Source organism: Culex pipiens, chromosome 1, assembly GCF_016801865.2.
Source record: "Culex pipiens pallens isolate TS chromosome 1, TS_CPP_V2, whole genome shotgun sequence".
In the NCBI taxonomy this organism is placed as follows: domain Eukaryota; kingdom Metazoa; phylum Arthropoda; class Insecta; order Diptera; family Culicidae; genus Culex; species Culex pipiens.
This window is the reverse complement of record NC_068937.1, coordinates 14,004,229-14,026,982: the sequence shown is the minus strand read 5'-3', so window position 1 is coordinate 14,026,982 and position 22,754 is coordinate 14,004,229. Positions and strand designations below refer to the sequence as shown.

Below are 22,754 nucleotides of genomic sequence, written 5' to 3'. Positions count from 1 at the left end.
AAATTTGCCCTTTTCCCGTACATAACCAAACAACAATAAAAAAAGAGAGGAAGCACGACGACCCAAGTAATTTGCACCAAATAAACGCTAACGGCGAGGGGTGCATCATTATACTTCTGGTTTCCAAGAATACTTCGAGGGGGAAACCCACTTTCACTGCGCGCGACTCCCGCATGTTTTTCGTCCTCATCGAAATTGCGTTAATCTTGAAATGGACACGTTTCACCGACTGGTGCGCGTCCTCACGTGCGACACAATCACGGCAGCACCCCTCGTCTCCGAATTTAATAGGGTGGGATGACATAGTTTTCCTCAATATTTACTTTTATCTTCTTCCCTCGCGTCTTTTTTTTCCAAATTTCAACCCCTTTCCAAAAAATGGGTATTATTTGTCATCGGTATTATCATCATGTTCATCAGCATGATCCGTTTCAAGTTTTGTGCCTTATTATTTGAGCAGACAACATTTAAGCCTAAAAATTTAAAATGTCCCCTTTAATAAAGAGGGTGAGGGAGGGATTACGCACTGTGTGGCATAATACAGTTGTCGTTCTCGGGAAATATATGGTCGCTCTTGTGTAATTACACAGTAATTGATATTTCCAATGTCGTCCCTCTTTTAGCGACCGTTTTGCAGCGCAAATTGATCAATTGCGCCCTGTGGTGGACGGATGGCCGGTTGTACGCGGCACACGCCTCGACAATTTGAGGATAGGGGGAAGGGGTTGCTGCTATCGGGAAATCTAGAGTTTCGCGGAACATCAGTGGAGAAACAAAACGTAATTTTGGACTTGAACTCTTGTTTGACTTAGATTGGAGTGTTCTCTAAGTAACTTGACTTCAACTCAAAACTGCATTTAGAATCTCAATATGAATTATAAATTTGACTTAGACTCTATATTTGACTTTCAGGCATTTTACATGAACTTTAAATTTGAATTGAAATTTCAATATTCAACTTGGATTCAAAATTCAAAATCGGACTTGGACTTCAAGTTTGAAATGAATTCTAAAATGACTTATAATCTAAATTTGGCTTGAACAATAAATTTGACCTGGACTCTAAATTTCACTTGAACACTGAAATTTACTTGAACTCTCAATTTGACTTAGTCTCTAAATTTGTCATGGACTCCAAATTTGAACTCTGAATTTTACTTGGACTCTGGAATTCGCTTGGACTATTTTTGACTTGAAATCTAAATTTGACTTGGACTCTAAAATTTACCTTTAATTTGATTTGAACTCTAAATTTGACTTGGACTCTAAAATTTACCTTTAATTTGACTTGAACTCTAAATTTGACTTGGACTCTGAAATTAGCTTGAACTATTTTTGACTTGGACTCTAATTTTGACTTGGACTCTAAAATTTACATTTAATATGACTTGAACTCTAAAATTTGCTTGGACTCTTAATTTGACTTTAACTCAAAATTATACTATGACTCTGAAATTCACTTGGACTCTGAATTGGACTTGGAATCTAAAATTTATTTTCTATTTGACTTCAACTACAAATTTGACTTGGACGCTTAAATTTGCATGGGCTCTTTTTGACTTGAACTCTAAATTTGACTTGGTCTCTAACATTTACCTTTAATTTGTCTTGAACTCTGAATTTGACTTGGACTCTGAAATTTGCTTGGACAATTTTTGACTTGGACTCTAAATTTTACTTGAACTCTAATATTTACCTTTAATTTGACTTGGACTCTAAATTTTACTTGAACTCTAATATTTACCTTTAATTTGACTTGGACTCTAAAATTTACCTTTAATTTGACTTGAACTCTGAATTTGACTTGGACTCTGAAATTTGCTTGAACAATTTTTGACTTGGACTCTAAATTTGACTTGAACTCTAAAATTTACCTTTTGATTTGACTTGGACTCTAAAATTTACTTGGACTCTTAATTTGACTTTAACTTAAAATTTTACTGTGAATCTGAAATTTCCTTGGACTCTGAATCAGACTTGGAATCTCAAATTTACTTTCAATTTGACTTGAACCACAAATTTGACTTGGACGCTGAAATTTACATGGACTCTTTTTGACTTGAACTCTGCGTTAGACTTGGAATATAAAAGTTACCTTTAATTTGACTTGAACTACACTACTACATGGTTGCTACATGGACTCTAAAATTGACTTGTACACTGAAATTTACTTGAACTCTCAATTTGACTTGTTCTCTAAATTTGTCATGGACTCTAAATTTGAACTCTGAGTTTGATTTGGACTCTGAAATTTACTTGGATTCCCAGTTTGACTTTAACTCAAAATGCGCCTAAAATTTTCAATTGGACTCAAACTCTAAATTTGACTTGGTCTCTTTTTGACAGGGTGGCCACTCATATCGGAAAATCGGGAAAGTCGGGAGTTTGACAAATTCCGCGTAAAATTGGGAAAAAGTCGAGAATTTGTGAATTTTTGTCAAAAAGTCGGGAATTCCAAGCATACTTGTCTATGACTTTATATTTTTTTGTAGTTTCACTCAACTATTTTAAGCAACTAACTTTAAATTTATGGTTCCTTTCACTATTATAACCTATTTGAGGCAATAAATATTGGTTGAATAACATGGCAAGCATTCGACACAAATTTCTAAAAAAAATATGAATCATATAATTTTAAGTTATTTTTGACATAGTTTATCAAACAAACAACATCTAACTTTAAACAACAATAATGCTATTGGAAAACCAATATGAAAATAAAACTTAATTTCAACGATTATGGCCAGAGTAAAGCTATGATTCTGTTTCATCTTGTAACATTGCAAGAAATTTTGGAAACAATTTCAATTTGAGTATGTTTATTTTTTTTTCGAGGTAAATATTTTTAATATTTAAATGTTAAACTATATTTATAAAGCTATTTCCAATAATTTTTAAATCCACATTGGTTAAGAAAAATACAAAATAAAATGGGAACCTGATAATTTTTGCTAAACGAATTCTAGATATTTTGATCTACCTAGAAACAATGATAACTGTAATCATGTTTAAAGCGCTCTTCGATAAAAAAAATATAAAAAACATTTAAAATTCAGTTGTTTTTAATTTTTTGCTATTCCCTTTTTAATTTTCATTATGTTTGACAATTTAAAAAATAAACAAAGAAATTATATTGTTAGGCTGTTTTGTTTTTTTTAAGACTGATTGTTTGTTTTCTCTCTGAATCATTTGCTTCTAGTTTCGAAGTATATTTTTAGGAAATAATTTATCTATTTTAGAAAAAAAGGTCGATGATTGAATTGACTTTTTATAAAGAGTTTTAGCTTTGAAATCGTACATAAGAAATGCCTATTATTTGAGATTCTGGAAAAGTCGGGAATTTGAAAATGGGATTTGAGGTGTCACCCTGTTTTTGACTTGAACTTACAATTGGACTTGGTCTCTGAGTTTGACATAGACTCTAAAATTTATTTAAACTCACCCGGGCAGACGGTAATAATTAAATTAATGCCATTTCAATAACAAATATTGTTAAAATAACAGAAAGTGTCTGCTCGGGCAACTCTTTATTTGACTTGGACACTAAAATTTACGTTGACTCCCCGAGCAGACGGAAATAACTTGGGAATAACATTTTTTGATATTTGAAAATACTTGGCCAATAACATTTTATGTTATTTATAACAAGATATGTTATTCATCGTTATGATTTTTTTGTTATTGGATTATTATTGTAATAACAGACTAATAACACTTTTAGTTATTCTTCGAACAAATCTCTGTTATTATTTTGTGTTATTTTAACAACTAATCCGATCATCCCAATAACAGTTGAAGGTATTCATCCATAACAAAAAATGTTATTTCAAAGTTGTTTTGGCTTTCAACCAATATCAGACCAATAACAAATTTTGTTTGATAACATTAACTGTTATTGAAACCTTATGCAAAAATTAGTATTTCAAGAAGATTCCATAACACTTTCTGCTATTTTAACAGTATTTGTTATTGAAATGGCATAAATTTTGTTATTACCGTCTGCCCGGGTCTCAATTTGGCTTAGTCTCTAAATTTGACTTAATAACTAAATTTGACTTGAAGTCTGGATTTGCCTAATATGACGCGTATTTAATTTCAACTTGGGGATGAACTTCCAAATTTTAATTTGATTCTTTAATAAGTTATTCTCTAAATTTGTCCTTGACTCAAAGTTTGACTTGGACTCTAAATATCACCTAGTCTCTAAATTTGATTTGAACTTTAAATTTGACTTGGTCTCTAAATTTGACTTGAACTTCTAAATTTACTTGGACTCTTAATTTGAATTCAACTGACTTGACTTGCTATTTAAATTTGACTTGGACTCTAAATTGGACCTGGACTCAAAGTTTGACTTGGTCTCTAAATAAGACCTAGACTCTAAATTTGACTTGGACTCTAAAATTTACGTGGTCTCTAAATTCCACTTGGACTCTAAATATGACTAACTTATTTTATTTCAATTGTATAACCTATTCGAGCCCTGAATTTCACTCCAACTTTGGCACGACTAAAATTTTCACTCAGACAACGTACTCTACCCAACTTTGACAAATGTAAACCATTTTCAAATTTGAATATTCAAGCGTAAAACTCAACAAGCCTGCAGGTAAAACAAGCCATAAACATTTGCAAATAAAATGCAATCGAGACTCGTCTCAGCCAGATCATCCACTCATTTCAATATCCTTCTTCTTTTGTGGCGCGTGGAGTCGGCGGCACCTATTGAATTTCATGAGGCGAAAAATGAGGAAAACAATCATTCCCCATCGATGCACTCGTACAATACGGTATGAAGATGTCACCCCCCTCGATTTCCACACATTTGTAAGGAGTTGGAAAATTTCAAAGGACGACAAACAAGCCTTCCAAGTCGAGCAGAGGATAAGAAGATAAATCTTTTCTTCCTTTTTGGAAACATTTCAAGGAGTTTGGGCGGATTACCGTTGTTTGCCAGGTTGACCAAATCCGCCGTGGGAAATCCCCTTGGGAAGACAGTCGTCGTCTCCCCTTTTATTCTCGAGGAGAAAATCTTTCTGTTATTGAATTATTTCCTGTTGTTCCTCGACAAGAAGACACTCTTCTTTCCGAGCGTTTAATCATTGATAAATAAATAAAATATCAACCTCCTGGCCCGACTGGTGGCCATTGTCCTCGAAAGAATAAGGAGAAGCACTCTTGACTTCTTTTCGGAGAAACGTCTCAAGATGAAGGGAGCGGGGAGGGTGAGCTAATTCTCGTTATAATGTTTGGCTTTTCGCGTCTTCTTGAGACGTTTTTGGTCCAACAGGTCCGGGGACATCTCAGACACGGCAGGATGCTGTCATAATGAATCCCGAAATGAGGGCGGAAATTGATTGTTACTGTAATAAGGATAATTATATCACTTCATCGTCGAGAGCACGGATTGGTAATGGCGAGCTGTTGCGGGAAATGAGAGAAATCTGATGATTTTTGGAATAAATCTTTGTGAAAAGATACAGAAAAGGATAGCAGCTCAGAAATCGCTGCTTCCAAAATTATAACCCCAATACTTGGCTACCAAAACATTTAACTAAAAATAATTTGAAACGATTGACAAACGATCCAATGGTTAAAAAAACTTTTGCTACCAATTTGCTACCAAATTTAAAATTTAAAATTATGTTGGTAACCAAGAATTTCCAAAAACAATTCGTCAAAATTCACCTGTCAAATTCAACTCAATTAATAGCAGATGGCTACACCATAGGATACTAGCGCTACCAAAATTTTTATCGGAGTAACTGCTACCAAAATTGTAATTCCAAAACTTGGCTACTAAAACATTTAACTAAAAATCAATTGAAACGATTAACAAACGATCAAATGGTTAAAAACTTTGCTACCAATTTGCTACCAAATCAAGAATTTGCCAGAAACAATTCGTCAAAAACCACCTGTCAAATTCAACTCAATTAATAGTAGAAAGCAACACCTTAGAATTCTGATGCTACCAAAATCTTGATTTGGGTAACTGCGACCAAAATTTTAACCTGAATTTTCGACTGCCGAAATGTTTAAGCTGAGGTGCCATTTAAAACTTTAAATTTAATTATGGTGTTGAAATACTGTTACCAATATTTTTTTTCTAATAACCAAAGGCATGTGTTGGTAACCACTTCAATAGTTTGCTACCAAATTGTGACTTCAATGAGATTGGTATCGGAAGATTTTACATCTTCAAATCCATTACAGCATGAATTAAAAATCCAAACTAAATCAGATAGTAACTGAAGGTAGTGCTACCAAAATCTAGTGGGTAACTGCTACCAAATTTTCAACCCTCAACTTCGGTTAGCAAATTATTAGTGTCAAATAACCGGGTAAAAAGTTGCACACCTAATACCAACAATATTGTCTGTAAAAGGGAAAACCATTGGTAACCATTCCAAGATTTGGTTACCAAATTTTCTCTTAAATAATATTGGTAACCAGATACTGTAAATTTGCAAAAAAAAAACAAATATTATTTAGATGGTAGCAAATGTAATCAATAACATAAACCGGTTGGTAACTGCAAATGGTAGCGCTACCAATATCTGTAAGAAGAAATCTTGGCTACTTTACATGAAAATACTAAAAAAATGTCTATTTTATCCTTCATAACTCAACTTCCAAGAATCCTTTCGTGTGATAAGTCACTCAAAAAGCAACAACCCTTGACTACCAACATTTCTCCGGATCATACCGGCGAGAAATTCCTTTCCATATTTCGAGCAATAAAGGAGAAGGGAAACCCACTCAAAACCCTAAACCCGAAGGGTTGAAAGATCAAAGAATTCTGCGTGCAGAGAACGCACAACACACAATATGCATCATTTCCCCTTTTTTTTTTGGCTGGGAATTTGTGTGTGTACTTTTGAAGGATACCCGCTGGGGCGCACAAAACGAAGAACTTGACAGGACTTGCACGACTTCAACGAGGGAGAAATCAATCCAATGTTCATTTTCCACGCCCGAGTGGTTGGATTGTGTTTTTCTCTTGATTTTTCCAGCTACACAATTGAAAAAAAAATATTGATGCTGTTTTACCTATTTTTCATGTAATTTTACCATAATTTACGTGGAAACGGGTAAAATTATACACAAAAATATGTAAGTTTACAATATTTTTAATTTTTTTTTCTCAAGATGTAATATTTTCGTTTTTTTTACTGTGAAGTATTTTTTTTCTCTCGATTCACCTTGTTGAGTGTGATGTTGCGTGCCAACCTCCCCCCTCTAAACGGTTAAGTATCCGTGAAAATGAGGTGTCGAATTGCTTCATTTTAACCCCTTTCTCTCTCTCTCACTTTGGTGGTCTTTTATACTCAATTATTAAATTCTCTACACGGGGTTAGTTTGATCAACAGCGCAAAAAAAACTGCTCAACGTGTGTAGTTTGCGAGCAAACGGTTACAACCTTGCGGTAATTAGTAGTCTTTCACTTTGCCGGATCCTTAATTATTAACAGCTTGAGAAATTATTCACGGTGAAGTTTTTTTTTGTTGCGAAAGCAAGTGAAAAAAGATTTTAAATTAATTTCACTCCTTTATTTTCAAGAGAGGGTTGGGTTTGGGTAAGAAACTTGCCCCTTTTCTACACAACACTTTTCAGTATAACAAAAAACCCTCAAAGAGAATCCGAATCGTCGTCACCAGGGCCCTGTAATTACGAAATACACACGTTTTCCTTTGAAGTTACTGGTTGGTTGGGTGTGTGAATGGGTTTTCCACTCTACTGTTCTCTCTATTATGGACCGGGGGAAAACCCGTCTCTTCTATTTCATAATGAATGAATGAATGCGAAAATGTTGTTGCGGCGGCAGGTTGAAAGGATTCTCCGGGCGACAGGACTCGGACTGAAGACGAGAGAAGGCCGGGTAAAAGGATTATGCCAGCGACGCCACTTGAAAGAGGAGAGTTTGGAATCAAATTTGATATTGAAATCGGTTGATTTTACTCCAGGGAGTATCGATTAGATGCTTTGCAATGTTATTAAGATTATGTTCTTTTTCCCAGTTCGGGAGGTCTTTTTAAACAAGTTTTGTTCTTAGAGTATTTATCTATCTCTTTTTATGTTTTTCTTCATTGATTAAAAGCATTTTTAAAAACATTAATGTTGTTTCTATTCATTCCATTAAAAACGGAGCGTTTGGAACGGTATGTCCACGCATCCTTCCTTATCTGTAGATTCCGTGAACTGTGTTCCGTTCACAGAATCCCCTCTGCGGTTAATGCAACGCAGTAGGCCTGGTCTGGCTTTACTTAGAGCAATGTGTCTCGGTGAAGCTTGAATGTACTCTAAAGTACTATGTTTGGATGTTAAGGAGCTATTAGACTATGGCAAACTAACAAATAAACTTGAACTTTTTGACAGTTTGCCTGCTTTCTTGGCTGCATTTGTTTGCTGACAGGACAGCCTGCATACATTTTGCCTTGTTTGCGAGTTTGTTTGTTTGTTTGTTTGTTTGTCATAGTCTAATACCTCCTTTAGTCAAAACAAGCCAAAAGTGGGTGAAAAATACATTTTATTTTTGAATACTTTTGTGAAGTCTCACAAAACAAATCGAACATACTATTTAAAATTTAAGTGTTCTAAACAATGCTTCTTGAGGATTAACAATTGTTTGAAAGTTGATTCAAAACGAGTGAAATGACTTTTTGAGTTATTTTGACCATAGTATTTTTGTATCTAGAAGCTTCGAGGAAACCAATTATGAACGACCTTTGTTGTGTGGATGTCGTGATAAAATTGTCAGATGATCAAACTAAGTCTTCGTATTTGAAAAAAAAATAGTTGCGAAAATGCCCCATTGCAATTGGGTTCTAAAATTAAGCCTTAATGTGTGATATTATTGATCACAGCGATACCGCTTATTTTTCTGAGTATCTGACCCTTTGAACGACCGCAAAGGGTTTAAATTGATGTTTAAATCAATAAAAAAAACTTCGTGGCCCTCCTTGACAGCAAAGGTCCTACTTGACAGGTCTTTCCAAGGGGACCATAGTTGACCCATCGAAAAAATTGTTGTCTTGTGAATTTATTTTTTGCATTAAAATGAAAAAAAGTGATCAAAAATGGTTGTACATAAAAATTTGCATAGAGCTTTAGGACTCTATTGTAATTTTAACAATTAAATTGTGTAAATTTACCACATTCCTGTGTAATGCCACTATTTCAGTCATGTATCAAATATCACAGTAAAAAATTGTGTAAATTTGGAAGGTGTAATTTTGGAAGGTTGAATATTACCTTTTTTATGTTGTAATTTTACATCAACTCAGACTGAAAAAGTGACATTACACCAATAAAGTGGTTAAATTACACATTTTCAGAGGTAAAATTACACATTTTTTTCTGGCATAAAAGATGAACCCCTTTCCAGATTTAATAATTACCATGATTTTTTTACTGTGTACACAGGCAAAAAATGCACAACAACGAAATATTTTTATATTTTTTAAAGTTAATAAGGGTTGAATTTTTTTAAATATATAGTCTTTTTCAATATCCAGTCCTCAGAGAAGCTTCGATCAAAATATAATTCGACAAAAATCTATTTTTTAACCAATCTAGATTTGGTAAAAACAATTGGAAAGAGAAATTTTGAAATATTTAGAAATATCTGGTTTGATGGTTTGACTTGTTTCTTGTAACTTTGACAATGGTTTTCATCATGTCAACTTTGGCTGTACATATATTAAAATAATATTTTCTTCTTTGATGTAAAAAATTCCCGTAGTTTTAAATATACTGAATTATTTTTAACACAGATATCAGTACACCAGATATGAAGAATACATGAGATCTTAAAAATCCGTAGTTACAGTTCAATAGGGCGAATCTGCGATTGTAAACAAGCAGTATTTCCCTTTTGCTCAAGTGACAGTTCCCTTTTAAACTGTTACTAGGGAAATGTTAAAAACTGCTTAAGCCTCATCTACAATCAAACTTACGCAACTTTGCGAAAACAATCATCAAGTTGATCCAGATGTCAGTTGAGTATTGACCATCGATTGCTGCGATCCCTTCGAAGTAACAAAGTTAACAGGGGCAACATTCTGTGATTTGCCATTCTAGAAAAGACTTTACAGTGTTAACAGGAAATAATTGTTTTTAAATTTTAGAAAACTAACCTAAAAGACTGTGTTCGTCACGACTAATCTCATAAAATATTCAATTTCATATAGCAATTTATGCAATGTACCGTCAATATACTGACTAAATAATAAGCTTCCTTTGCGCAAAACCACCCTCGCCACAAACCGGACATCCGGAACAGTGTTCCCAGTCCCAATCCTCCGCGTTTGAAGTTGCATTTCAAAGCCAGTGTGGAAAAGGGACCATAATCAAAATGCAAACAACGCTTTGTCCAGTGTCCTTTTCCGAGAGCGACAAAGTAAACAAAGATGGACCCTCTGGAAAAGAGCTAAAAACCCAGAGTGACCATCCGGAGTGTCCACTCTGTCCGGCGGCGGGTCCACCATGAGTGGCCGCTTCGTTTCGCCTGATTAGAGCCAATTTGTGGCCAGCTCTAGAAGCAAGTTTGTTTTGCCACTTGAGACGACGACGACTTTCTTGAAGATTCGCCCTTTTTCGTCGGAGCATTTTTTTTTGGGAGTGTTTCGCCCCCTGCGGGAAATCGCTGATGATGATCTCGTTGCGAAGATTAAAAATTCGTCTCCTTCCCCGAAAGCATCTTATTTTTCCTCGCTAATACCGAAAATCGCTTTGAGAAAAGCGAAAAAAAAGTTTTTCTTTGAAGTTGTTTTCCCCCGCATCGAAATCAAGGGGAGCGACACTCGTCGACTGCACGAAAGCAAATATTTACCATTTTCCTTCTCTCCCGCTGCCGATTTCGGTTGAATGGGGAAATTTTGTGGGTGGAGAAAGTTTTAAATGTCAGAGAATGGTTCTCACCTGACGACGGCGAGCGAGCGAGCGAGATTGCGTCGCTTCGGCGCGGCGCCATTTTGAAGGTTCGCCTCCCTGGTGGAGTTTGGGGAACGATGGGCTTGGGGCCATGTTTGGGGAAGTAGGTAGATAAAAAGGGGTAAATCCAGGCAGGCGACGGGGTTAATCGATTTATGGGGAGGGTTGTTTGGAGTATTTGTTGTTTACTTGGAGAAATATTTTTAAGGCTTGAATCCTTTTTATAAAAATGTCGCAAAAATTGGGAAAAAAACATTTTTTTTCAAGTTAGTCTTGATTTAATTTTTAAATGTTAAGCAATGCTTTATTTTTCTTGATGGTTTTTAGTAATTTACTCTTAGATTCATGTTGAAGTAATGTTCTCAAAGACAATTCAAAATAGAATAAATCTGGAGTTTTTTTTTTTTGAAAAGGTCCAATAAACCAAATTTCCAGTTTTTGCTTTTTGGGTGTTTTTAGAACCGCCTTGAGTCAGGGGTATTAAAAAAACACCTAAAAAGCAAAAACTGAAAATTTGGTTTATTGGGCCTTTTAAAAAAAAACTCCAGAGATAGATTTCAATTTGTATGGTAGAACGGGGCAAAATACATAATTTTTTTACCTAAAAAAAATCTCATACTCGGGGTTTCGACAAAATTTCCGGGATTTTTTCCAAAACCGCAAATTCGCGAATCCCGGGATTTTTTATTTTTTGTCCCAGGAATTCTGGAAATTGAAAAAAATCACTTTATAAAAAAATGTCTGGAAATTCAAATTTGGTTGTGGAAATAGATGAACAGTTGAATACTTAGCACAGCATTATTTTTGCTAAAATTTTAGTTTATAGCTCCGCAAAATGCCTAAAACTTTAAATATTTTCTTTAAAATTTTATATATTTTTGATAAGATCACAGTTCTAGGGTATTATATATACGTATGATAAATTTATTAAAAACACCGGCATCTATGGCAAATCAAAACAAATTTATCGAATTAAGACAGCCGTTTAACCCAATTATTTTTTATGATTTTTTAATTTTTCAAAATAAGATTTTTGTTAAAACAGGAACAGAACAAAATAATTAGTATACCGATTTCCAAATATATTGCTCCAAATCTCGGAATGTAGGCCCGGTTTTCACCAGATGGAGGTAGTGACTTAAAGGTAATTTGTATAATATTTTTTATTATGAAACATGAAAGTATAAACTTATTTAAACGTTTACATTGACTGGTATCATTTTATTTGTTGTCGTTTTTTTAAGACGTTCAAATTTTTTGAAGCTTTTCGAGTCATGTCATAGCTGAAAGGACCTTCAAATCTCTATTTGGTTTAATTACAAAACAGATTGTGAATTGAAATGAATTGAATTGAATCACATTAGATTAGAGATTGTGGTGCATTTAAAATCCAGAGCACAACAAAGAACAAAAAAAAATCTTTTAAGCTATCTAAACACTGCTATCCTTATTTAGACTGATTTGTAGATCAATCAATAGTATTGAGCTTATTCTATAATTTTAGGCTTTAAAAATATAACAAATCTGGAGTTTTTTTTTTTTGAAAAGGTCCAATAAACCAAATTTTTAATTTTTGCTTTTTGGGTGTTTTTTAATACCCCTGACTTGAGGCGGTTTCAAAAACACCCAAAAAGCAATAACTGGAAACTTGGTTTATTGGACCTTTAAAAAAAAAACTCCAGAAATGTAATAAAAACTGTATGACTGTTTCAAAAATTTCCCGGGAACCCCGGAATGGAAAAACTCTCAAAAATATTACGACAAATAAGAAAAGGTTGTTTTTAAAAATAAAATAAAAACTTAAAACATATTTTAGAAGTCGAACTTTTTTTTTGGAAGAACTGCTCATGTTTGAAAGAATGGAAATCTTCTCAAAAAATGGTTTGGAAGTTATTCTGTTTATTTTTTTTAAAAAAAGATCATTACTAAATGGATGGATAAACCAAGGATAAACTCACAGAAAAAAATCAGATTTGTTTGTAAGAAAATATCTTTTTCAAGAATTGTTTAGAATTTTAGAATTTAGAAGTATAATTTTTTGTTTATTTTTTTCACATTCGACCTTTTGTCTTTTGACGTTTTGTCCATTCGACCTTTCGTCCACTTTCGACCTTTTGGCATTCGACCTTATGTCTTTTGACATTTCGCCGACCCAAGTTGTTGACGAGAGTTATAGGTCTATTTGACCACCATTTTGAGAGATTTTAAAGGCATAAATTACGAAATATTCATTGAAAAAAAATCTTCGTAGCAACTGGCAAAACTATACCTTTTCAATTCGAGAGCTGGTGACAACATGGTTCTTTGAAGTCCGTGCTCGACTTGGAAGGGGGTTCCATCATTGATGTGTATACAAATAAGCACATGTCACCATTTAATTAGACACTTGTTTGCATCTTATATGGGGAGGGGAAAACCTTCCACTCTCCTTCTAACTAATGCATTGACAATACCACTAAGATGATACTGAGCTATAAAGCCTCGCCAGAAGGTGTAGAGTCAGCTCTATGAATAATTCCTTCCAACATCAGAAGCCGTTGGAAACACTTCCTGGTTCCGAAGGTTGTTCCGTCGTTCCAACTTTCTCGTCAAAACAATGAATCCGACCTGCCGCTGGTACAGTTCCACCAAAGTCTCTTGAAATCTACGACAACCTTCCACGTGTGTGTGTGTCTGCGCCCTAACTTCTACCTCCTCCTCACAACAAATTCTCGGTCATGGGTATGTAATTTCCATTATGAGTGCTGCGACATGGGACACAAAAAGGAGGCAAAGTGGCGGCGGCGGGATGCTCGTACCCAGAGCATCATAGTAGGCCAGCACCGGCAAAAAAGATCAAAGGGAATCCTAATCACGTTGATGACGAAGGCTTCAACGAGAGAGAGCGGCGGACAACGGCCTGAGGGGACACGGCGACGGCGGCGTCTGATGCACACACACACACATACAAGTGCAACCATCTGTATGTGTGTGTGTGTGCGTCAAAGTGTACGAAAGTACTTTAAAAACTGATGAATGCTATTAGGGATAAGAAGATTTCTTTGAGGATTGCGTTCTTGACGAGGGTTGAGGTAGTCGCGCGGAGTAGGCCATGCGAGGTTTTGTCCTTTTGAAGCTGAGATTTTTTTTTTGCTTTATTTTTCTTCTATTTTTTAATATGCCAAAGGACATGCCTCGCTTGCTGTGGTGGTACAGTCCGTTTGTCCGGACTCTGGTGGATGATTGCAAATTGCAGTCATATTTCCTTGTTCCGTCTTCCGGGATGCTCCTTTTTTGTGGGTGTTTGATTCGTTTGAAAAATTGGTTTGATGGTGGTTGATTTTGCTAATTGGATGCGAAAATTACTGAGATTTTAAGCTCGCGAGACTTCTGTATCACTGGAGGATAGTTTTTTGTTATGAAAATTTACGAAAACATTATTTGATGTTTAAGTACTTAATATCTTAGTAAAGTATCAATCGACGAGAATTTTCTTTAAGGTATAAAGCATTCTGGGCTCAGTTAAAAAAAGTTTAACCCAAAAATGATGAACTTCTCGTCACAGTGTTCTGATGCAAACACTGATCACGCTCGAGCTGTCACAGCCCGGCGAAGTATGTTGACTGACATATAAAAAAGACACTTAATATTACACGCTGCATGTAAATTTTTTGTAAAAACAAAAAAAAGTTGCAACTGACGAGACTCAAACCCAGCACCAACAGTCAGGACTGGCGCCTTAGCCCGCTCGGCCATCAGACCGATCAATAATGGAAATGATAAACGTATACGTGAGCTTGACATTTCGGTCAAGTAGGTTTCCCTTACTGATGGGATACATATTCAGGGTGTAATATTACACAGAATTTCATAAAATAATGTAAAATTTATTTTACACCCAGGCCTTTTACACGCAGCTGGATTACTACTTTATTTGCTGTGTAAATTTTTCACAAACCAAATCATCATTATTCGCACCAGCTAACTGACGAGGCTCCCCTTATTCTATTTTCCAAATTCAAAAGAGCGCCCATTTCTTAAGAAAATTTCCGCTCGTCAATTTCCCGCCGGAAATAGAAGGTCAAAAGAAAATCATTTTTTTTTCTTCGTCTGATCACGCTCACCTTGGAGTCAAAACAAAGACAGAGCTAACAAAATTTGCCCTGTTATCACGACCCTCTCGTTCTCCATGGATCAAATATGCTAAAGGTTCCTCTTCAAAAGGGGAAGAGAGATGTTGTTGGTTCACGGAAAAATGACGCGCTGCTCATTTCACATTCCAAAATGTCCGGAACAAGTGGTTTCCAATGGCAACCTGCTTGATGTTGGATCCTGCGAGTCGCATGGCTTGCTTGTTCGTTTTGCATGTCTGCAACTTTTATCCTTTGGCTTGAGGGGTCCGTATGCAAATGTTAAAAAAAGTAATTAAGTTATTTTTTAATTATTTCTATTTGGCTTCAGTTAATAAAATACAGTGAAGTTATCTTCTTAAAAGGAAAAACTTACTAAATTTTGTTTTGACAGACCAAAGACCATCCTCCTTCCTGTCAGTGTCAGAATTAATGAAAATATCGAAATGAAATGAAAATCCTCCCCAAACCAAACAATTTCCTAAAAAGTTCTATAAACTCTGGATCTGACGATGGTGAAGGTGGCTGTAAAATTGCAAAACATGGTTTTTCATGAAAAGTTGGACCGACGTCGATTCTCTCCCCGGCAAAAACCCGGGGGCTGGGTTCGATGCGCACCACCGACGATAGAGTGGAAAAAGATCAAAGGAATCTCATTGAGGGTCGCGCCGTGCGCGCGTTCAGTTTAAAGTTGGGGAGGTTGTTTTCGGGGGATGATTTCGTGATGACAGGACGACGACTTGCCGGAGTCTGGTCTGTGAGCGGCTGGGCTGGGGAGGGCGGGATGTTGCGATCGATAAAATGTCGGATTCAGGGCTAACGAGTTCACTTTGGAGGCGGAAATTACGCGTAGCTTTAATGGCGAAATTTGATTTACACTGGGGCTGAGTGAGCGAGCATTGTAGAAATTGTTATAATTAAATTTCATTAGCAAGTCTAGCAGTTTAAGTTTCATTTAGAAAAGCCAGAATTAAAGAATCCGAAGGTATAAGTTAGTTTTAAGGTATCCCTTTTCCCTTTTGTACATGTAGGACCTCCACATTTGAAATCACTGAATAGCGAAAGCTACAATATTTCATGAATAAATGAAAGTTGCTAGTATTTAAAATTGAGGTGAAAAGTCATCGTTTGTGATTGGACACTCAATAATATTTTAACTGAATGAATGTACATGGAAAAGAAATTTGAATAAATATAAAATTTAAAAAAAAAAAAGAATCCGAAGGAAACGGGTTTGGCATCACCACATTAGCAAAATAACGATACGATAACGAGTTCAAAACAGAATTAAACTTTTCGTCGAATGGTTACAATTTCATTAAAACAAATGCTACCTCTTATGCGATGTAATTTTACCTCAATTTATGTGGAATAAGACAAGTTACACAAAACACGATGTAAACTTGCACATTTTACAAGTATACATTTTTTTCTGACACAAATTCTGTCAACATTCCCCCCTTCCATGATCTTCAACTATGTAGATTTAGATTTTTTTATTAATCAGGTGAAGTTTGTATGGGAAAAATCGAAAAAAGTGCGCTTCTTCCATCAAAATATACCCAAAAGTGACGTAAGATTCTCATTGGAAATTTAATGATCTACAACTTTGTAGAACATACCAAAGCTGTAAAATCTGACCCTGAAAAGTAATTAGCGATTAAAAAAGTCATTTTTGTATGAAAAACATTTTTTCACCAACTTTAGGCTCGGGTATCAATGGGTTAATCCCAACCAATTTGCTAAAAATTTGCACTAATGCTTAAAATAACCCAAAAACCGTTTTCTGCTTGTGGAGCAGGGGGTCAATTTTTCTGGGCACCCTAACCTGCATGCAATTTTTGCATAAGTCAATATTTATTTTGGGAAAATCTGTTTCACTTTGGTGAAACTCAGCAAAACCTTACGGAGTAACCAATTTTCGATTTCGAAATGCATTTGAATGGTGATTCATTGGACTTTAAGGTAAAAATTGTTTGCAGCTCCAAAAATCTAGGCTAACATTATTTGGAAAAGTCGTATGAATCTTTAAACTGCCGTTTTGACGGTGTCTCGACCAAAAGAGCCTATGTCTGAACATCCAGAGTTTTTTTGATAGAACCTATATACATATGAAAGACAATAGCTTATAGGTCCTTTTCAAAAAAAAAAAACTCTGGACATTATTTTTTTAAATGAGAGGAGTTCAAAAGGATTGAGAGAAACAATGGTTAAAAAACTGAGTTTTTAGAAGCACCGCGCGCAGAAGCGGGAAAATTACAAAAATGATACAAAATGACATTTTTTTTCTCAATAAAATTGCGATAACTTCCAAATTGAAGTGTTTTACTACTATTATGCAACAAATTGCAAAAAAAAAAGATTTTATCTCGGGTGAGTTTTTAAAAAGCCGTAAGAGCCACTGTGACCTCTGACACTAATTTTCGTTTTTCTCGAAAATGAAACAACATTTCATTTATTTCAAGTATGGGGCACTTGAAGGACGTGTAGATGAACAATCTTGAGCATTTTTGATATTGGTTTTTCGTAAGTAGGTCGAATACCGATGCAAAAAGGACTTTGTTTACCAATGGCTCTTACGGCTTTTTGAAAACTAATCCGAGTTATCAACATTTTTGTCATTGTTTGCTCTTTAACTTTGTAGAACATTGTTACACTCTTAAAAATACCTCTGCAATGTTACAAAAAAAGACGGAATTTTAAAATGAAAATTTTAGTTCTAAACGAAAAAATTACCCTTCTGGGTGAAGATGCGAAAATTATATGACACGTTCTAAAAAAATTAACAGTTAAATAACGATAATGGCAGATTTTTCAAAAATATTTTTGTTTTTTTTTCGATGAAATATACGTTTTTTTTCGGAATTCTGAAGTCCCTTTTACACAAAATTTTCGAACCATCACCATTTCAGGCTGCAAATTATTGAAAAACACATCTTTTTTCAACTGTTCTAAAATGGAAGGGATCATGCTGCCCCTCCGTAACGAGATATCGAAAAATGGAGCTCGATATCGTGATCAGGGACAAAAATAACACCTTAGAAACAAAGTTTTACGCAAATCGAAAAGGGGTCGGAGCAAACTTTTCCGATTTCTTGTGAGTTGACGGAGAATTACCCAAATACGACAAATGCTGAAAAAATCAAGTTTTGCAACGAGTTGAACACGATTTTATTCTTATTTTTTTTTTTTTGCAATTCCGGAAAACACCCTTTAAATTTGGGGGTTTTCAATGAAACTATTGTTTCCCGGCTTGAATGTAATTCTCCGTCAAGATAAGTGTCAAATTCCAAAACAGTATCGAAAGTATTACTTTTCGATGCAAGTGCTGAAAAGTTGAATTTCAAATGAATGCTGAAAAGTACTTTTTAGTACTGTTATTTTTTTGATGAAAAGTTGGCCATTTCGTCATTCGAGAATGACGGGAAAAGTAAGAAATTCTACAACGGGATCAGCAAAAAAAATAGCTTCACTTTATGAGATGTCATGTAATATTACAGCCAGAAAAATGTAACCCATCAGTATGGGTTTTTTTTTAATCTGTAGATTTAATGTATAATATTAGGGAGGGTTCTTTTATTACTTAATGCAGTAGAGAGGGAGGGGGTGGGTGTTGAAGACCGTGTTACGCTCTATACAAAATTTTAAAAATTTCTATGAAAGTTTTGTTACGAGGGGAGAGGGGTCAAACATTTTTTTTTTTGCTTTACGTAATTAAAGAACGCTCCCTTAAATGAATCTTCTCACAAAGACGATGTACAGCATGTTTTGCTCGCGCTTTAACCAATATTTTTGCTGTGTACCTAAACCAGTAATTTTAGTTAACCACGTTTAAAAGTCAGTAAAATGTACAAAGTTTAATTTAAAATAATTTTCTACACGGAGAAAAATCAGTACACAAAATCGTGAACAAGCGTTCACGTACCATGAAATTTGATCTCTTTGTTTGTGGTTCTCAATTTCGTGAACGCTTGTTCACGATTTTTCTCCGTGCATATGAAAGACAAAAGCTAATTTTAAAAATAATGGTTTTTGTTTCATGTCATGACTTGAGTAAAATTTGCAATCCGAAATCAGTATTTAAAACTGGGATTAACTGTTTAAAACTTAAATAACGATACTTCGGAAGCACAACAACCTGTACCACAAAAGGGTGATTCGTATCGCATAAGTTTCACAGGATAAATTAATATATTTTTGGGACTCAATTCCATAACCAAAAAGAAGCTGATAGAAAAAAAAAGTTCAAGTTTCTGACGAATTCAATGACAGAAATTAAAAAAAAACTATTTTGATAAACAGTAAATGTATTTTTGAAAACTCTATTCTATTATAAACTACAAAATACCATTCAATCACACTGTATAGGAAAAACGGAAAAACAAAATTGTCATCAATGAAACACAATTCACTATAATTCACATTTGCTTTTGAAGCATAACAGTTCGCAGTTCTTCATAATTGTTCTGGCTAATGAATTCTATCCGCACAAATTAATCTGTTGCTAAAAGTTTTTCTCTCCAAATGTCACAACTTTTCAACGTTTTTTTTTTTTTTGGTTTCTTCAACTCAGATGCAACTAAAACAAACCCATTTTCTTACTTTCACCTAGGTACTGTAAAAACTCCATTTCGTTCGGGTCCTGTCCATGGCACACCACCAACACGCTCAACCGACCGTAATCCTTTATTTTTGCGCTCAGAGGGTAATCCAATTCGAGTTTGAGAGACTTATTTCGATACTCTATTCACGATAGTTGGTTTCACTTACTCAACATTTTTTTGCGTTTTTTTTTTCTTTTTTGTTTTGAGTAAAACTTTCTGTAATTCTTCACAACACTTTTTGTTTTCCCGTCGCAACTTTTCACGAAAATTTTCCAATCAAATTTTCTTCACTTCAGCAATAATAACAACAACAACAATTTTTCCACCAACCAAGCCGAGAGCCGAGATCCTGCGCGCTTATCGAGCGATAAAAGTTCAATAAACAATTTTTCCCCAGCGCTGATTTAATTTATACGGCCACCACCATCAACGACGACGACGACGACGGCGCCTGGTCCTGCTCTCTATCAGGACATCTCCCTCGCACAACTGCCACTGGTTCATGTCTCTCTCCCCGAGGGTACCAGAAGCGTTTTCCACACCCCCTCCAGAGAAGGACGACGACTTTTTTTTTTCTTCCTTCGTCGAAAAGCAAAAACCACCATCCACGGAAGCCGAGGGAACAACAACAAAAAAAGAGTACGCGGTGGCGCGCAGGAGAAAAATCCGGGTTTTTCCAGTCACACACATACACCGTCACAGAGGCATACTGTTACAGAAAGGCGCGAATCTTGCGGGGGGTTTCTGGGAGTCCCCCACTCCCACCAGGGGGAGGATATTTGGGGGGAAAACGGGGATAACGATGCACGGCGCAGTGCTTCCAGTTGACTGGGTTTTTGCTCGCGTGACTGGCTGACTGGAGGTGTACAGTATGGCCCATAAAAAAATGCGACATTGTTAATAGGTGTAAATCGGGACTATTTTTACTATTTATGATGTATGTAGCATGTGTACATGTTAAATAGGTTCAAAACAAACAATCAATGCCTTTAAAACCATTCCCTTAGCATAAAATAAGTTACAGCTCATTGAAATTTATAATTTTCCAATTTGCTCTACGCCCAGGCCATATAAAGAAAAACATACTTTTTTCATGTTGGTCGATCTGGATAGCCTATTATGGTATTTTTATGGACTAAAAAGTATACAGCCTTCAAGGTTACTGTTTTTGAGAGTTGTAAGAGTTAGTTCCACCGAATTTTACGCTTTCTATTTACCAGTTATAGTAAAATAGTGAACTTTTCAAAAATATCCCGATTCTGAAAATGCATCAATTTTTGGTATTTTTTGGAGCCTGCAATGTTTCAACGAAAAAAACAAATGCTACTAATGATGGTAATTGATACTAACAGATGCTCTGATGTGACTTTTAACAATATAGAGCCGCTGGGCACGCTTTTGAGCCATCGACAACGGTTTTAAGTTATTGATTTATTTTGACAGAATCACACAAAATAATAACCAAAATGTAATTTTTCACACAAATTACCAATTTCAACCAAATTAAAAAACTTTCTTGATTGGGCGTATTTAAGAAGGACTTCTAATGATGCTTTCGGTACATTGTTGGATATTTTAAACTGTTTCGTTTTTGAAATATAAATTATTTAATTAGGGCCCTGAAGCATAGGTTTTTCACTCATTTTAGAAGCTAGGTTCAATTTTATGTGTATCGATTAATTAGTTTTAGATTTGTGTACACTAGATTAAGGAGATCATTGGGGCACAATGGAGCCTGTTGATCCTGACAATAAACAAACAATATGAAGAATAGGGTAAATATTGTTCCAAAAACACATTCATAGTTGTAGACCGCCTGTACACAGTTTTGGTGAAATGCAAAAAATTATCATGACGATATCTTCAAAACATTCTAAACTAACACCATAATACATTATAAATCAGATTGTTAAATAAATTTAAAAATGGCACCATTTTTTCTGTGAAAAAATGCACATGTCGCATTTTTTATGGGCCATACTGTAACGCAATTTGTGAGAAATTATGACTGAAGTATTATCAAAATTGCAAAATTTATCTCAAACTCAACGATTTAAAAAAATTACGCAATTTTATTTTTTTTCTGTCATCCGCGAACTTTTCTCAAAAATGGATAGCGGAGTAGAGGAAGAAGAGGGATTTAGAAGACGGGAGGATTTACTGTTCCAATTTTTTAAAAGGACAGGGGAAATTCTCCAAGATATTTTTTAAATTAGTTTTCCTTGAAGTTGGATGGTTTTTGGGAAAGTGAATGGTCTAAGGATCTACTCTAAGCGACTGGTGATGGCCGTTTGCATCGATGTTCCAATTTTACGTTTGCTCTAATTTCTAATTTACAGTATGTAAAAAAAGTATTTACACCCTTTGGGCACTATGCACATTTTGTGATGAAACATGTAAAAAATTTAAAGTTTGACAGGAACCTAGTACTACGATTTGTTGAGAAACTTATGCCAAACATTTTGCTACAAAAAGCTCATGAAAAGATGATTTCTATAAAAAGTTATATAACAAATACTATTACGAAAATAAAAAAGGGTGCAAAAAAAGTTTGTACACCTTTCGAAAACATAACATAAATAATGTTATTTGTTGACAAATCACCATAAATCCAGTCTCCCAACTCCAAATAGGCATCCTTGACTGATTAAAAAAATAATTTGGATTGAATATAAAGTTTACTAACTACTTAGTATAAAAGTTTATATAACTCTGGAAATTCTATATAAAACTTATCTAAACTTAATTTTGCAAACTTTCAATTCAACTGAATGTCAATATATTACCATAGAAATGCTAAATAAACATTTTGAAGTAGGATTAACACTGTTTTGGGGGTCTTTGTATCGATAGAATAGATTTTTCGTTGGAATTTAGTACCAACCCGGAATTACGTCGTCGCAAAATCCGCCGGCATCCGAACCGGTCCACGATTCACAAGTCAACCTATGTGGCATCGGAAAGGGCATAAGATTTCCGATCTTTTGATACCCATACATCCAGGTTTTCTATAAAACCCACGTTGTTAAATACCTGGGCAAAAAGTAAGTTTGATCCACGAGAACAAAAATTACGAAATTCCATACATTTTTGGCAGGTTGCTCAA

At 35.0% G+C, this 22,754-nt stretch overlaps 2 protein-coding genes across 8 annotated transcripts in view; one reads left to right on the top strand and one right to left on the bottom strand.

Annotated features, from left to right (window-relative positions):
- The window catches only part of LOC120416243 (uncharacterized), a 77,929-nt gene that overhangs the window by 22,879 nt on the left and 32,296 nt on the right, over positions 1 to 22,754 (top strand). The gene's annotated exons all lie outside the window — the stretch shown is intronic.
- Positions 1 to 22,754, bottom strand: part of LOC120416238 (armadillo segment polarity protein) — a 66,655-nt gene that overhangs the window by 23,795 nt on the left and 20,106 nt on the right. The window contains exon 1 of one of the 7 annotated variants that reach the window (XM_052706212.1): positions 19,815 to 19,971. The exons of 5 other annotated variants lie outside the window; for them this stretch is intronic. In XM_052706212.1, coding sequence (XP_052562172.1) covers positions 19,815 to 19,821 — 7 coding nt within the window. In that variant the 5' untranslated portion in view covers positions 19,822 to 19,971. Of the gene's footprint in view, positions 1 to 19,646; positions 19,794 to 19,814; positions 19,972 to 22,754 lie in introns of those variants that run through there. One more of the 7 variants, XM_052706211.1, reaches the window with a different exon arrangement.